We start from the raw sequence: 18,327 nt of genomic DNA, 5'->3' as shown, positions 1-18,327 counted from the left end.
GCATGTGTGGCTATTTATAGCAGATAGGAGCTGGGATTTAGAAACATGACCTACTGTAGGCCACCACAAATGCCATAAGAGGACTTTGAGGCAAGAGAGGAAGGATAATCCTCTATAACTGTCACAGGATGGCACACAGCAGAAAGGAAGGTTTCTCCACCCTCTGCCTGTTACTCTAGATGATACAAGAATTGAGATTTAAAACATCTCCCCCCCCTCCCTGTCACTCAGTGAGTGCTGAAGTTACTCCAAAATGAATTGGCAATGAAGGAGGTGGCCTACCAGGACAAAGATGGTGCTTGTTTCTGTGAACAATCCAGACTTGAGCAGAACATGTCTTCCTCATGACCATCCTAGTCTCAAAGGCTTATGACTAAGGAATCCAGGAAGGAGACTAAAGTGCAGGAGAAGGGAGGCACTCACTATGGAGGAGGTGGGGCAGACTTAACAGAACAGGTGGGGGCCAAGGTTAGCCATGCTCCCACTCTCACAGCACCTAAGCACTCGACTTAGCACAGTTGCCTTTGGCACCCACCCCAGAGGGCGCTGGTCCAAATCTGGCCCTCCAGGACTGAACTGGAGTTGCAGACTGCACCTACTATCAACGCAGTCGCTCTATGACACATCTCAGATAAGAGCTCAAAACCCAGCCCACCAGTGAAGAAACGCTGACTGATGGGTACTAAGTCTAATGAACATTTATTATACTTTTCATAATTTGACTTTTTTTCATTTACTTTTCTGTATGTTAGGTGTGAATCCTCACTCCAGCACACACATCACTCAATGTTGTTGCTTAGTCGGCTGGGCTATCTGGATGTCCATCCACCCAGTCAACTACTGGGCACCCTAGTGTTTGTCTTGTGCACGGACCTCATGCTTCTTCTCTCACTTTCTCTTTCTCCCTTTCCTTCCTCTCTGCATACTTAACTATACCCGTCTACAACCTTCTGCAGTGGTGTGAAAGAGAGGCTCAGGGAGAGGACCTGTTTGGGAAGGATTGGGAGGTGTGTCACCGGGAGAAAGCTTCAAAAGCCTACACCAAGCTACACCCATAAAGTCTTACGAGGGCCCAAAATGTGCAGAACAAAGACAGCAACAACGAACATGCCAAAGCGAACACAGAGAAGCCCATGACGTCTCAGCCCTCCACAAAGAACTACACGGCGCTGAGAGAATCGGGGTGCATGGAAGTGGTCCTCCCTGGGAAAAGCACACCAAGCAATTGTCCAATGCCAAAATTATACATAGAAATAACATGATACAGAATGAACAGGGTATACTTAGGAATATAGATGTATATGCAATATAGACACATGCATGCAGTGTAACAATGAAAGGAGAAGTCATAAATTTGAAGGATTAAAAAACAGCATATGGAAGGGATTGGAGGGAGGAAGGAGAAGGGGAATTTGCTGTGATTATAATCTCACAAATAAAGATTAAAGAATGAGAAAAAAGGGCTGGAGAGATGGCTCAGTGGTTAAGAGCACCAACTGCTCTTCCCAAGGTCCTGAGTTCAAATCCCAGCAACCACATGGTGGCTCACAACCATCTGAAATGAGTCTGATGCGCTCTTCTGGTGTGTCTGAAGATAGCGACAGTGTAATCATAATATATAATAAATAAATAAAATATTTTAAAGAATGAGAAAAAATAGATATCAAACCAAAACTAGTCAGAAGGGATAAGAAGACTTTCGTGCTGATTAAGGAAACAACCTATCAGATTCCAAGAGCTTTATGAAAAAGTCATAAAGAGAACACAAAAGCATTGTGCTTGTGCAGTGGTACACGGCTGCTCGGAATGCTGACACAGGAGCAGCGTGAGTTCAAGGCAAGCCTGGTTCAGATGCTGGGTCTGAGCAAGGCTGGGGATACCTGGCAAGACTCTGGCTGAAAAACGGAGTCGTTCTTACAGTTCGCAAAAAACTAATATATCAGATTACATTCACTGGACAAATAAAATATAAGCAAAACTAAGAATCCAATGGATAGGTTTAACAGACTAAATATATATGATTAAAGGATCATTGAGTCGAAAGATAGTAAAGAAATTGCCCAGAAATAAACAGGACAGTAAGAGAGATGGCCACAGTGGAAATGCCGGGAGAGTCCTTACAGCCTCCCTTGCCCGTACTCTGGAAGCCTAGAGACGCTGACCCTGCAGAGGCATGGCTCCCACCTTTGCTCCCATACAGGTCACCTCAAGGTCTACACTAGAGCCAGGGGGTCTGAAAGCCTCACCTCTCCCATTAGCGCAGCACAGCCCTGCCAGCCTTTCGCTACAAAGGCATTCCTTTATTTCTCCTTTTCTGTCATTCGGATCTCAGGGCTTTGCACCTGCCTGCACACTGCAGATGGACTTAGCATCACTGCCTTTGTTCCTCCTCCTCAACCACCCGCCCGTGCCTGTCCTCTCTTGTTCCTGTGTCTTCATTCTCTCATTTAGCCCCGCCCCCTTACTTCTTACTTGTAACCTCCCAGGTTTTTTTTTTTTTTTTTTTGGTTCTTTTTTTTTTTTTTCGGAGCTGGGGACCGAACCCAGGGCCTTGTGCTTCCTAGGCAAGCGCTCTACCACTGAGCTAAATCCCCAACCCCAACCTCCCAGGTTTTTAACAGTGTCTAAAATCTGGGAATTCTAACAGCATCCCAACTTTCCCCTCCCAGCTATTTTACCAACCTGGAATTCCGGTTTTGAAGCTGATCTAATACTTGATCCTTGTCCTTAACCACCTTCCTCCCCTCCTTTCTCCTGACCTTACAAACTAAACCCTGAGCAAAGTCCGTGGTAACTTTGGTTGTTCATCCTTCCACAATTATTGAAGTCAGAGGGGCCACTATTATAAATGCACACACTAGCACTTGAATAGTGGCAATATTCAACATCGGTGGTTGTCCTGACAGTCAATACTCTCTCCAGGGCTAATATAGAATTTCTCCCAGGCACCCTGAGCTCCTGCACTGAGGAAGTATTTTCTTAACTATATGCTCAACTCTATATATCCAACTCCCACTTGAAGAATAGAAATATTTCAACTCAAAGAATAGAGCTGCTAAAAATAAGTGAACCAAGCAATAAAATAATCCCAGGTACACAAATCCCCATGCAGTAACATAATAAACATGAAAAATTCAAAACAGTAACTCCTCTGAAACTCTGCACTTGAATGATGGTGCCTGAGAGAGTTGGGAATGTGAAACCCCATAAAGAGAAATCAACAGAATGACTGCATATTTAAAGAGACAAAGGATGAAATAATAAAAGCAATGGATATCAGGAAAGAATTCAACCAAGAAGTAGAAATCCTGAAGGAAACGTCTCCGACATGCTGGAATAGAAAGCATATTAAGTCAAACGGGGAAACAACAGCAAAGCTTCCGGACAGTCTCAGAAGACAGGTGTAGGAACCGAAACACTCCACAAAGACAAAATCTACACAGGTAGGTAGCAGTGGGAATCCCAAATATACACATGTCACCGCACAGGGACACAGACAAGGGAGGAGAATCTTGTTCTGCAGGAATAAAAATGAAGGAGGAATGAATGGGAAGAAGGAAATTTGGAGAAATGAAAGGAAAGGGATAAATGTTGTAATTATGCTATAAATTCAAAAAATAACATTTAAAAAAAAAAGTGTGCCAAATAAGCCATGAGGAGCACTCCTCTGTGTCAGCTCCTGCCTCCAACTTCCCACCCTGATTTCCCTCAGTGATGGACTGTGGTATGGAATTGTAAGCCAAAATAAGCCCTTTCTTCCCATGGTCATGGTGTTTTATTACAGTAATAGAAACCCTAGCCAAGACAATCAGAGAGGCAAGTAAAAGAGATGCAAACAGGAAAGGAGAAAAAAATCAAAGAATTCCTTTTTGCAGATGTTATGCTTTTATGACAAGAGACCCTCAGGACTCCCTCTGGAAACTCTTTAAACTGATAATAAACCCTTTCAGTCAAGTAGCAGGATACAAAATAAGTATATAAAAATCAGCGGCCTTCATATATACCAGTAACAACCATACTGAGAAAAAAAATCAGGGAAACGATCTCATTAACAATAGCCTCGAAAAATAAAATACATTAGAATAACCCTAACCAGTGATGTGAAGTTGTCCATAATGAAAACTTTAAAACACTGAAGAAAGAAATTGAAACCCCTGGAAGATGAAACGCCCTCTCGTGCATGAATTGGAAGGATCATGCTGTGAAAATAGCCTGCCAAAATCAAGCTAGAGATTCAATGTGATCCCAAGCAAAGTTCCAGTGACAGAAACAGAAGTCAATCTTAAAAACCATGTGAAAGCACAAAAAATACCAGACAGTCAAAGCAATCCTTAGCAAAAAGAACACTTGTGGAGACTCAACATGCTTGACTTCAGGCTACACTGCAGAGCCACAGTAGTAAGAATCGCATAGGACAGACAAAAAAGCAGAATGGAGATTAATAGACAAGCCCAGGCACAGACTACAGACACAATAAGGCTGGCTGATTTTCTCCACATTGGAGAAAACATAGCATCTTCAACACATGGTGCTGGGGAAATTAAATTGCTACATGCAGAGGAAAGAAACCGAATCTTGTGTGGTTCAGGAGTCTGATGGAGGGTAGAGGAGAAGTGGCGGAAGGTAGAAGTCCCCCTGGGATAGCAGGCTGCTCAGGGCTGCTTGGCTTGGCCCAGGGGCCTCAGCCAGCAGGGAAGGTGGGTGGGGGAAGGAAAGCTAACCTTGTGGTTCAGGAGTCTCAGGTCTGATTTGGGGGGGGGGGCAGCAGGAAAATAGAGGTCCCCCTGGGATAGCAGGCTGGTCAAGATAACCTTAGCTGTGACCCGCTACACTGGGGATACCGAACCTGAAATGGCCAGCCTCCTGTAGCCGAGCAGGAACTCCAGTGGATAATAGAGAGACCAACCCACTCACCAAACTTTCAACCCAAAATGTATCCTGTGTGCAAGAAATCTAGGCCCAGGGGATGGAGCAGAGGCTGAGGGAATGGCCAACCAATAACCAGCCCAACTGGAGACCCATCCCATGGCAAGCACAGATCCCTGATGCTATTAATGAGGCTCTGCTGTTTACAGACAGGAACAAATTGTCCTGAGAGGCTCCACCCAGCAGCTGACTCAGAAAGATACAGACACCCACAGCCTAACAGTGGATGAAGCTTGGGGATTCTTATGGAAGAACAGAAGGAAGGACTGCAGGACCAAAGGGAATGGAAACTCCACAGGAAGACCAACAGAGTCAAGTAACCAGGACTCTTGGGGCTCTTAGAATCTGAACCACGAACCAAAGAACATACACAGTTGGGACCTAGGTCTCCCACACATATGTAGCAGACATGTAGCTTGGTGTTCATGTGAGTCCCAAACAACTGGAAGAGAGCTATCCCAAAAGCTGTTGCCTGTTCATAAAATATGTTCTTCTAGCTGGGCTGGCTGCCTTGTCTGACCTCAGTGGGAGAGGAAGTGTCTAGCCTCAAAGAGACTTGAAGTGCCAGGGTGGAGGGATACACAAGGGGATCCCACACAATCAAAGGAGAGGGGAGAGGGGGGGAGGTGGTTATGAGGGAAGGATTGTCGGAAAGGGTAAACAGGAGGGGGGCAGTGATCAGAATGTAAAGTGAATAAGTAAAAATAATAAAATTTAATTTTAAAAAAAAAAGGAAAGAAACTGAATCTTACCACTAACCTTTCAGGAGCCTGCCTGTCCCACACCTGTACCTCACAGGAGCCTGCCTGTCCCACACCTGTACCTCACAGGAGGCTGCCTGTCCCACACCTGTACCTCACAGGAGGCTGCCTGTCCCACACCTGTACCTCACAGGAGGCTGCCTATCCTGTGTTTTCTTCTAGCAGTTTCAGGTTCCACATTTAATCAGCAGTCCCACGAAGACATGATGCATATGACCCACAACAATGGCCAATACCAAAAATATCCCTGACGGTACAATACTGCTATTATATTTTAGTGGTAACCAACAGACTAATTGGACTTGGCTTGGCCAAGTAGAAAGAAAGCACGCCTGGTACTATAAACATCTTCGATTGCTTATATGCATACCGGTTACTGTTGCAAGGAGAGAAAGTTGGTACAGGGACTATGGAAATCAGTTGCTGGAGCAGGGTCAGACACTGAAATAGAAGTTCTGTATCCAATTATCCCACTCGTGGGCAAGCACACAGAAGATTTCTATTCTCCTACAGAATATTTGTACATCAGTACTCACTGCAACTTCACTCACAATAGCAAGGAAATGCTATTTCTGAACAGATCATGAAAACAAGGTTCACATAAACAATAGAACTCAGGTCTGAAGAGAATAAAATCATGAAATTTACAGAAGAATTGATGGCACTAGACAATACATCAAGTGAGTTATCCCAAGCTCAAAAGACAAACGTCACTTCCTCTAAACTTTGAAGTTATATTTCTGTTTAACCTGGAGTGTCTATAAAGGTAAGAAATCTAAAGCATGCCCCTGAGAAAGGGAGGAGAGACGTCGTAATGGAAGATGATATAAGAACACATGTAATGGAAGGGGTGGATATACTGAGACAAAGGCTTAAGTGGTGGAGATGGCAGAGAGGAGGAAATGAGGAGTGTGTGAACCAGATAAGGATGTAGGAAACACTGGTGGAAACTCACTATTTTGTAAGCTATTTTTAAATTATATTCAAAGGGGGGGGGGTGTTTGAATGCAAGAGTGATCTGTGCTATTCTGGGAGGACATAGGTTATCAAATCTCAGTGCTAGACACTGGCTACTTCACAACAAGTAATTGGTCAGAAAAGTCCACGAGGCCTCAAGACCAGACAAACTGTTACCATCACTCTTGGATGCCCACCACAACCTACTTCTGAAGACGCCATACATTTTTGATTGCGGGACACAGGGAAACCAATCTGCAACTGGACTAAAAACTTTCTCCCGGTGGATAACCTTCATAGTACTAGAAAGTGCTCTGGAAGCTGCAGGCAGACAAAAAGTACCAAGGTTCTTACTCAGCCTCGCACATTACATGCTGTAATAAGCCACCTGCCAGTCAACATGTGCCCACTAGTACAGCAGTGGCAGGACCATTATGGGAGTCATCCACTACTTTCTCTGAAGGGCGGTGGACCATGAGGGGAAGCCTCCTAAGGTCGAGTCAAAGGCTTGAAGCCCAAGAGACCCTGAAGGGATGGCAGAAGCTTTGCCTACTCCCAGCACCAGGCCTCTGTCACATAGCCCCTCCATAGATTTGTGGTCATCAGTCCCATAAGGGCAATGCCCCAAGCCCTTCCACATGTAAATGAAGCATCTCTAACATCTCAGACCAAGACAACAGGTAAAGAGATGCGACCACAGTCAAATAGGCTCAAAAGAGCTCTCCATGCTAATAAGTTACCAATAGGCCTGTAGGACGTTGCCAATAAGCCTGTAGAAGGCCTCACTGAATTTCCAGCCACAACCACCACCAACTCTGCCGTCAAGCCCGGGACTCTCCCTGGTGGGACCAGTCAGAGCTCCCCTTTCTCCCTCCGCACCCCCTCCCCCGAACCGGGCTAGACGCAGGCCAATGGCCCCCAACTCCATTCTCTGCTCTTCTGTGACTCCCAGCAGCGCATGAATGTCTAAGAGCCTGAGAATCCCACAGCCTCAGGTCCAGAGACGGGAGCCAGTTGTGACTTTCCTAGTCTTCATACTGTGCTTCCCCACCCCTGGGGTGATGCCTCAGCGCTCCCTATATTTCTGGCGGGTGTGAGGCTTACTGTAAAGAAAGGAATCCATGCCTAACACTATAAACCTGGTCAAAGCTATTTACGGGAAGGTTTTTAGGTCACAGGTGCAAGTGTCTTCACAGATTTGTGCTGCCCTCAATCTTGTCAGAGGACTCTTCTTTTTGTAGAAGGCAGCATTGAATACAAAGTTATAACTGGTCAAAGTGTTGAGAATAGGCAATCACGATACAAACCTAACAGCAGCAATGTATCACCCTGCTCCCAGTCTCAGGCTGACAAAGACTGTAGAAGTTGGGGGAAGAAATGTGGAACCCTGAAAGGCAGCCTGGTTCCTGGCTGAGGAGGCTTGAGACCCCAGTGGCCCTAAAGGGACAGTAGGTCTTTCCCCTGACTCCCAGGAAACCAGGTATGTCACTAGCCCGAAGCCCTCCACAGATTTGTGACCTTCAGTCACATAAGGGCAATGCCCCAAACCCCACCACAGGTGGAGGACATGACCACAGGTCACGAAGGCTCAAGACAGATCTCCATTGATGAGGTACCTAAAGGCCTGGAGGCCTAGCTAATCGCCTTTCCTTCACAGACACTCCTCCTTGCAAAAGGTATTTAATCTCAGGTCCATCTTGAGAAGTGGGGTATGGTTTTCTTCATCTACTTTCTGCCATGATAATGAATGCCTTAAAGCCATGGACGGCCTCTTTTCATCAGGATCTGCTGAGGGGAGCCATAGAGAAGCCCTTCTCCTACAGAGTTCTAATCTCCTGTAGAAGGCCTCTCTGGGCTCCCAGCCACAGCCACCACCAAGCCTTCAGCCTACATTCATCAAGCCAAGGACTATCCTCGAGATACCAGCCAGAGTTCCCCCTTCCCCCTCGGCCCTGGGCCAGATCCAACCCACTCCATTCTCAGCTCTTCCAAGGCATCCAGCGGTGCCTGGCTGCCCAAAAGCCTGAGAACCAGATGGCCCCAGCCTCCTTGCAGACCCGGGGATCCCCGAGCCAGCTCCAGCTGTGTCCTGTGCTCAGACCGGGCTTCCCCACCCCTGGAGCAGTGTCCCACAGCTTCCCTACAGCCCAACAGCCTGGCTTGGGGTAAGTACAGTCAACTTCCTGCATCCCGCCTCCCTGAGCAGCTGAGCCCTGTGGCAGAGCATATGTGGGACCCAAACCCTACAAGGAAACAACGCGCATGAGAGGCAGAGAAGAGAAAGAGTACTGTGAAACACTGACCTGGATATGACGTGGGTATCAATCTCATGAACTAATAACAGCTGCATTCATGCACACACATACACAAGCACACATACACTCACACACTCTCACACACACACACAAACTCACACACACTCACATACACACACATACACTCACCCACTCTCTCTCACACACACACACACACACACACACACACACACAAACTCACACACACTCACATACACACACATACACTCACCCACTCTCACACACACACACTCACACACACACACACTCACAATCACACTAAGGGACAGAAAAGGCTCAGTTACTCACGATGCTCCTGAATTCATGATACAGCTCTTTGCTGCACAGAAACACTCTCTCCCATCATCATGATTCATCCCAAGGTTATGTCCCAGTTCATGAGCAACAATGGACGCAAATGTCTCCACGGTGATTTGCCCAAACTGTACAAACACAGGAAGGTGCAATTAGAAAATGGTTTCTGGGTCAGATTTTTTTTTCAAAAGGGGACATATCTACTACAATGCTGACTGTAGGTCGGTCTAAGTGTCCAGTGCCAGCCCTGTATGTACACACTCTGATAAGAAACCATAGTGACTCATGTGCTGATAATAAGGCTTCAACAGACCATTCCCTGGAGCTTTAAAATGGAGCCCATTTCCTCATCCATAAAGACACTATCCTGACTAATTTCTTTGTCATTCTGACACTCCTGGGAAGAGAGACCCTTCAATTGAAGAACTGTTTGGATTGCACATGTCTAGGAGGCATTTCCTTGTTTGTCAAGGGATCTACGAGACCCAGTCCCTACGGGTAGTTCCTGGCATGGGGTCCTGGCATGAGAAAGCTGCCTGAGCATGAGCCAGAGAGCCAGGGCCCATCAATCCTGTAGTTTCTGCTTCAAACCCAAGCTCAGTCTGCGCCCTAACTTCCCTGAGTGATGAAGCTGAAGTGTAAGCCCAATAAACCCTTTCCTCCTCTGAGCTGCTTTTGGTCACGGTATTTATCACAGCAACATAAAAGAACTAGAATAGATAATAACACATAATAAGTATTAAAACCTTGACCTAGGGGGCTGGGGATTTAGCTCAGTGGTAGAGCGCTTACCTAGGAAGCGCAAGGCCCTGGGTTCGGTCCCCAGCTCCGAAAAAAAAAAAAAAAAAAAAAAAAAAGAACCAAAAAAAAAAAAAAACCTTGACCTAGTCTCTAGGGAACAGAACACATATACTACTATTACTGTGTCCTTCACAGTGTCCGAACTACTGCTGTAAGGATCTGGGGGAGGGGCCCTACTGAGTCAACAGATGCTGCAGACTGACTATCCCAGTGTCTATACCCAAAACTACTTAAAGAACAACATACCACATTAATCCCACCTGCGTGGCTCCTTGAACATACTGTTCCTACAAATGCCATTCCTGCAGTTCCACCAAAGCCTTTCTTCCTAAATGAAAATGTAAATAAGTTGTAGTTGGAGGAAAGAGAAACATATTAGCCCTGGTTCTATAGGTAATCTTAACCATATTGACAAAACCTATAGAAACTAGAAGAAAAATGACAAAAATAAATAAAATTGTATTTTGAGGGCATGAGGTTAGTATTACAAACATAATCTTTTAAAATTTTTCATAAAAATGATGATACCTTTGCATACACAAGCCACATTTGGCTTTTTCCTTGGTGGTGGTGATCTTCTGAGTTAAAAATATTTCTAAAAATGTATTATACATACTCATTCAACAAATGTTAGTGAGGAAAGACAGCAACACTAATATATTCACAAGGGATTAACTTCAAATTTGTACAAAGAAACTTCTGTGCGCAGAATTTTATACCTAGCCAAACAGTCAAAGATTGTTACGAAACACTAGGAGAAAAACCAACTCAGATGTGAGTTAGAATAAGCAAAGCTCAAAGTGAGATGATCTTTAAACTCTGTGCTGATTCTGTGAAAATGTCTTCAGCGGGAAATCAAATATTTTTCCTTCCATATAATCCTTCACAAAAAATAACTGTAAAACATGCTGGTAACAAGGTGAGAGAAGAAGAAAGACATGGGGTAATGACAAGGATAAGTCAGACACAAATGCTTCTACATGTAATAGAATATAAAACCACTGCAATAAAATTAGCAAGAGTCATTTTTCTGATCTCTTCATTCATAGCATTTTCTTAAAGCCACTTACAAAACCAACTGTGCACTGTCATGTCTCCGACGTGTTATAAGAAACTTTTCCCGCCACTGTACAAAGTTGCCCAATACATCTCCAGCTCCTCCAATTATATTGATAGGATTTCTATCTGTCCAAATTTCTAGTCCAACTAGCACAATTCGAATGTTTAACATGATGTACATCTGGGGAGAAAAGAGAAATAAGATAAATACATAAACTATATTAAGAATGTGAGACAACATGGGGAATTGGCTACGAAAGGCCCTGTGTCCAAGCTGCCCTTGAATTCTCTGTGTTCCTAAGGATGACACTGGACCCCTGTCAGTCACTTGAGTCCTGGGATTACAGATGTGTATCACCACAACCCGTGAAGAAAAATACTTTAAAATATTTAAGAAGGAATATAGCCAATAAAATTAAAAACAGGATCCCCTTCCCCAGAAAGAAAAACTATCCTTCATCCATCAAGGACAGAGAACTAAGATTCAAACTCCGTCTTATCCCACTGTAAAATCTGACAAAGAAGTTAAAAGTTTTGAGTAAATTTTATGACAAGACTTTCCTTTTTCATAGTCTGCTTCTGTGTCTGTGTCTCTGTGTCTCTGTCTCTGATCTCTCTAACACACACACACGCGCGCGCGCACACACACACACACACACACACAGCACACACACACACACACACACACACACACACACACACACACACACACACACCACCACCACCACCACCACCACCACCACCAGCAGCAGCAGCAGCAGCAGCAGCATTAAACCCTATTCTTTCCTCTGAGGAAAGCAGAGGTGCATTATAACCACCAGCGTACCTTCCCTGATGTACTCCGAAGATACGGCAGACATTGACTGACATGAAATCTATGAAATCTCTTGCTCTTCTCATTTTGTCTACATCTCTGATTTTTTTTAAACATTATTTGAAAACTTACAGAACAAATATATATATATACATCTGACAGAGCTCAAAAATGACACGTTTTGAATTCTGCTCTGCGACTGGGCGAGGACAGCACAGAAGAGAAATACAACTCACGCTATCCAGGTAGTTTGCTAAGCGAATCATCTCTTCTCTCACAGCAGTCTGGTTCCTTCCCATCATGTTGTACTGAAAAGACGGAGGAGGAAAGCATGATGATGGAAAAGCAACAACACAGTAGACGCCTGCAGTGCCTACACTGAAGAGCAAATCCCAGGGATTTCCTCTGAACCAGAAAAGGAGGCCTCTCACCCACCATTTCAAATGAGCCGTTCAGTGTGGCGATTTGAATGAGAAATGTCTCCCACAGTCTCGGGCATTTGAACACTGGGTCCCCAGGCAATGGGACGGTGTGGAGGGTTAGGAAGTGGGGACTTGCTGAAGGAAGTCACTGGAGGCGGACGGGGTGGCCTCTGTAAGTAAAATCCTCCCCCCATTTCCAGTTTGCTCTCTCTGCTTTGAGTTCCCGATAGAGCCGTGAGCTCTGGGCTCTGAGCTCCAGCCACCATGCCAGCTACCTGCTACCAGGCTGTCCCCACCATTATGGATCTAACCATCAACCAGAATACACTCCCTCCTTCTGTAAGGTGCCTCAGCCCAACAACAGCAAGTAATTAGCACACTGAGGGAAAGAACAACAATGCGTTCAAGTCCTACTTCAAATGCATGTAACTTTAGAATAAGTTTTCTTCTCAATGTTATGTTTACTGATGTTACTGCAAAGTAATCTCAAATTTTCACAAAGGTATAATCTTAAACAAAAAGCTTAGATAAGAGAATGAAAAACTAATAAATTTCCTAATCTTTTATCTCTTAGGCTAATGACATCAACGATAACCTACTTCTAGACCCTACTCTAAAGTAATAATGAGAGATTAGCTCAGGGTCACTAGTTCAAAACTTATGTGGTCAGAAAAAGAGAGGCATACAGAAACTTTACCATGTTAAACCAAACACTTTATGCACCCTGTCTTTATATCTGGCTAAATTAGCATGTCTGTTTTAATGTTATTTGAAACAACCTACTTGCTAACAAAAAGAAAATCTTACAGAGTTTGTGACTTCACTCCGTGACAAGGGTCTTAACAACAGAATCTGCGGTTGTATCTGTTCAGCAAGATCCTGGATTTAACAGAGCTCGAAGGAAATGAGACCACTTTTATTGTGAACCCTTTCACATATGAATATAAGCAGTCTCTCTGGAGAGAGGAACAGAGAAGAACGCTTTAATCTACTTTTGCCACTTGTCCAAGGCATTCTACCGAGCTCTGCAGCCACAGAGGCCCTGGTTCACACTGCCTCTCCCTTACCACCGGGACCCTGACACTGAGCATATGTGCAGCCCTGGTAACCAAGGCCTCCTCTGCCACCCTACACAGTACGGGACTTGTAAACCAGGAAACAGTCTTCAAAATGTTCCCCACAGCTCACGAGAAAATACCTGCCAAGCAAGTCGTTCCTATAAATAGTTTTTCATACAAACAAAAAAGATAAAAGTCACCCAGGGTGTTTCCAGTGTGTTAAATTATTTAGGAGCCACATCAGAAACTGATGATCCTGTAGTAGTTGGAGACGCAACGTCCCTAAATAAAACAAGAAGCTTGGTCTTTAAGGACAAATATAGAAAGTGCTGTTGCTCTCCTGTACCCTGAAAATACTAAGTGCTTCTAAAGCGTGCCAGGCCCCAGACCCAGCCTCACAGGGTGAGGAAGATGTGCTCTGAAGCGCAAAGAGCAAACCCACCACATGAGGCAGCAGCCAACTGTCCAGGGTTTGCAGCCGCAGCCTGTTAAGTAATCTGAAAGCTCTCAAGGCCCGAAGTGACTGTGTGACAAATCCAGCATTACACAGTCACCACAAAGAGCAGAGGAGCGCTGTCCCCTTTAGGTTTATGAAAAAAGCTACGGGGACATGAGTGCACGCCCATAATTCTAGCACTCAGGCTAGGAGACCAAGGGAGGTAGATTAGGAGCCCAAGACATAGCAAGACCCTGTCGATAAATTAAGTAAGTAATGCACAATTTTAGTCGACATGACTGTCGTGTTTTGTATTTCCTTCATAAGTTACTTCTCAACTGCTTTTTCATGAGAACAGAAAAATGTCAGCAGTTCCTACCCTTTCCTTGTCTACAACAATGAACAGCTCCACGTAGCGGGTCTGCGGGAGAACAGCTCTTCTTCTCTGTTAAAACACAAGCAGTGTAAAGCAGGAATTATTGTGGGACCAGACACATTCTGTATGGCTAATGGTCAGACTGAAGAGCTAGTCATGTGACTTCACGTCTGTAAACAGTATAAACTGTTTTACTTAGCATACCTATGTCAATAAAACAAAAAGTTAGTTGATATTTTAAAGGCTCTAAAGATAAAATGAGTTATCTATGTCTTCAAAGCTGGGTTGTTTCATTTTTAATTAAACTACATACACGCACAAATTTTAATGGAAACGTGACTGCCATGGTAATACAGAAAGAAAGACGCCTACTGAAGCCTGAGAGGAAAAGATGGAGAAGGGTCACCAACATGGCTTCCTTCTGTCCTTTTACAGCCCTTCATACAAAACACACACCTAACATAAGCAAACACCTAACAGCTTTCCAACTGTTAACGAGTTTGGGGAAGAAAAGGTGATGAGGTAATGTCATGGTCAGGTGATGCCATGGTCAGGTGATGCCATGGTCAGGTGATGCCATGGTCAGGTGTCAGCTGATTTAAAATGTGCCTTAAACCAGCAGTGTGGTGCAGGCCTCTTAATCTCAAAACAAAACAAAACAAAACAAAACAAAACAAAAGAAAAACAAAAACTGCTTCATCCAGCATGTCAGCTATGGTGGAGAACCCTGCAGCTGAGTTAAGCTGGCCTGGGGAACCATAACAGGCCTACATCCTGAGCATTCAGGGTATCTGCAGGGGCCTGGGTATCCTTGAATGGTATCTAAGGTAATAATTACCTTAAATTCAAATAGCTACCTCTCTCTCCCTCTCTCCTTCCTCCTTTGCTCCCTCCTCCCTCCCTGTCATGTGTGTGTGTGTGTATGTGTGTGTTGTGTGTCTGGCCCTTCCTCCTTTTCTCCTTCCTTCCCTCCCTCCCCTGCCTCTATCTTTATCTTTCTCTCCCTCCCTCTTTCTGTCCCCAGCCTAGAGCCTGAGGTATCTGAGTAAACCTCCCTGCTCTGAGCCAAAGAAACACCTAACAGGATCAATGCCTAAGAGTTAAGTTAAAATTCAGACTGCCCGGGCTGGAGAGGTGGCCTAGCAGTTATGACTGCTCTTCCAGAGGTCCTGAGTTCAATTCCCAGCAACCACATGGTGGCTCACAACCATCTGTAATGATGTCCTCTTCTGGTGTATCTGATGAGAACAACAGTGTACTCACATACATAAAAGAAATAAATAAATCTTTTTTTTTTTTTAATTCAGACTGCCCTCTTCTTGGTCGCCAGAACTATCCCATTGCTCATCATTTCACACCCTGGTTCCGATCACAATGGATGGAGCTGGGAAGTGACAACAACGTTTTAGGGTGAAATGAATGAATTCTTAAAAACAGCCTGAGCCCAGAAGAGTGCTACTGCCCCTCCTTACTCGCAGCAGCTGAGTCACGCTCGGGTGCTCTTCCTCTTCCCCCTGGGTGGCTTCCTGCTCTGTGTCCCTGTTAGAGACGCCACATCTCAGAGGCTCCTGGTGGACATCATCCATTGGGTAAAACACGTGCTCAAAGTGTGAGCTGTTGTGCAGAGGTTCGATTCCAAAACTGGCATTCTCCAAATGCAGCAATCCTCTAAACGTTGGGTGACACAAACCATTGTTAAGGAAAAAGAAATACAGGACAAGAATCAGAAACTGAACTTGGGTCCTAGTTTCTAACATAGAAAGAGGCTCTAGCTCAGTAGTGAGTCCAGCAAACACAAATGGTAACTTTTGACCCTCCGCTTACTTAGCTCTGACAGGAAGCTGCAGAGCAGCTGAGACAGAAGGCTGGCACCTGGCACTGGAATCCACGCCCGGAGGACACTGTCTACTACCCCAGAGACTCTTAGCACATCACTTATCCCTTGCCTTAGTGCACAATCTACACTGAATTGTTCTCATTAAATTATTTAAGATGCATAAAAGACTACTGCCTGCCACACAATCGCCATTTAGGAGTTGCTTCTTAAGTGAAGACAGTGGGAGCCGTCAGGCAGAGCTGATTTGAGATGAAAAGTTGTATCTATTAGTTCAATAGACCTAGCAAGCAACCAACCAACCAGCACAGTTCTATGACAACACTACTGTGACTTCAACTGGCATGGGACAGGACTTCTCTAAACCTCGTTTTCTTATCTGAATATGATAACAGTAAGACTTTTTTATGTCACCGTGAGAACTGCATGAAATAATATAGGAGAAAAATTTACAAAGTGCTATGGAAATTTAAAATATATTTTGTTTCAAACAGCAAATTTTCATAGTCTCAAATAAAAAAAAAAAAAGATCATCTACCATTGGATCTTATAATTGGTCAATTACTAGGTTTTCCTAAACAAATATCCCAAGAATATCTGAAGCGTGGCTGGAAAGGTCTTTAGTAACATCAAAGTAAAATCCAACTTTGTTAAACACCAAATGACTCAGCTTGGGACAGAGAGGAGATGGAAGGGCAGGAGTAAGGAAGGGAAAACAGGAGAGTCCTTACCTGAGTCCAAAGCAGGCACTCACAGCAACGGTGGAATTGGGCACTCCCTCCACATAGCCTCGGTAATGGCAATGACTCTAATGAAAAGTACACACGCTCTTCAAATACTGCTGCACTGCTCTAAACCATCAAGACACTGCACCCCTGAATCTGATAACCTACAAAGCACCACCGAAGGCATGCTTCGGACTATCTGGAGACGATCTGCTGTCACCTGAACAAGTACACAGAGGACACCAGTGAGGAACAGCCCTCCTGTGACCTTTTGGCCCAGAAACAGCATATTTGACATTTTAAGTCACAGTTGGCCCAGGGAAAGTTGACAGACAACTGAGTAAAGACCTTGTTGAGGACTGAGAAGGCTCCATGGGGAGCAAACCAGGGGAGGGCTGTCAGCATGGAGTAAGTTTCTCTCTTCTCCCAAGGGCACCTTAGGTATATTAACATATTATGTTATATGCTATCTTATAAAGTTTAAGTGCCTTTACCCTTAATTTGGGGCAAGAAAATAACTAGCTAAAGATTCAAAAGTCAGTATCACTCAACAGAAATACTCTTGAGCACCATGACATTTTATCACCTGTAAGAGACTCAAAACCCCATGTTAGAAAAGTCACGGCATAGGAATTCCTACCCTACCAGACATGAAGAAGTACATCAGGCCCGGTGATTAAACAGGAGGGCACTGACACCCGGGCCAACAAGCAAGTCTCTCAACAGACCCAGGTACATATACGGCTTCACCTACCAGTGCATTCGAGCACACTGGGCAAAGACACACTTTTCAAAATAAATCCTGCTATCCACTAAACAGCCATGTGGAAAAGAGTAACATTTGTATCATATAAGAACAAATTCCAGATGCATCAGAAGTCAGAATGTGAAAACTGAAAGCATAAGAAATGTTCAAGACAATGTGAATAAGAGTCTCTTTAACCTAGGCGGATGGATGCAGAGAAAACCTCCCTGCCTGACACTCAAAACCTAGATGGACCATGTATGGCGGTACACCACTGTGATCAATCCCGCAAGAGACGGAGGCGGGAGTTCCAGGCCACATAGTTAGACTCTGTTCCCAAAGTAACAACAGTAAAAAAAAAAATCTAGGTGCGATTAAAGAAAAAAACTAAATACTTTAAATGCATTTACTATATTAAAAAATGCAAGCTTCTACATGAAAAGATACACATAAACATATGGTCCAGAGAGAGAGAGAGAGAGAGAGAGACAGAAGGAGGAGGAGGGGGAGGGGGAGTGCTGCGTCAGCTCCAGTGGAGCCTGTCTGACATGAAGCAGAGATATGTGTTCCTCAGAACTTGGTCTCCTGGAGACACTTGGCCACTTCCTCCTAGACTTTCTGCCTAGCTGATTTGAGTAGGGGTGATTGGGAGTTACATATTTGCTCTTTTGTTTCTTTTTCTACTAATAGGAACATCGAGACCTGATTTGGTCTTTATGGACCATGCCTCTTTTGAAAGCACTAGCAAAGATTAAGTAGAATCAGAATGAAAACTCTAAGAGATGTGATCAATAACTTACAGCA

The 18,327-nt window shown here is 44.5% G+C and overlaps 2 protein-coding genes across 3 annotated transcripts in view; both read right to left on the bottom strand.

Annotated features, from left to right (window-relative positions):
- The window catches only part of Erich1 (glutamate-rich 1), a gene marked incomplete at its 5' end in the record, with an annotated part of 52,793,804 nt that overhangs the window by 8,556,791 nt on the left and 44,218,686 nt on the right, over positions 1-18,327 (bottom strand).
- Adam9 (ADAM metallopeptidase domain 9) overlaps positions 1-18,327 on the bottom strand; it is a 79,010-nt gene that overhangs the window by 43,759 nt on the left and 16,924 nt on the right. For 2 of the 3 annotated variants that reach the window (NM_001014772.2, XM_087587945.1), the window contains 7 exons: positions 16,785-16,861; positions 15,692-15,887; positions 14,223-14,288; positions 12,164-12,235; positions 11,125-11,294; positions 10,301-10,382; positions 9,248-9,381 (listed from right to left, as the gene is read on the bottom strand). In NM_001014772.2, the coding sequence (NP_001014772.2) occupies positions 9,248-9,381; positions 10,301-10,382; positions 11,125-11,294; positions 12,164-12,235; positions 14,223-14,288; positions 15,692-15,887; positions 16,785-16,861 (797 nt within the window). The remainder of the gene's footprint in view (positions 1-9,247; positions 9,382-10,300; positions 10,383-11,124; positions 11,295-12,163; positions 12,236-14,222; positions 14,289-15,691; positions 15,888-16,784; positions 16,862-18,327) is intronic. The other variant, XM_087587944.1, reaches the window with a different exon arrangement.

Source organism: Rattus norvegicus, chromosome 16, assembly GCF_021556685.1.
Source record: "Rattus norvegicus strain SHRSP/BbbUtx chromosome 16, alternate assembly SHRSP_T2T, whole genome shotgun sequence".
NCBI lineage: Eukaryota > Metazoa > Chordata > Mammalia > Rodentia > Muridae > Rattus > Rattus norvegicus.
Note: the sequence above shows the minus strand (reverse complement) of the source record. Positions and strands in the feature narration are given on the sequence as shown.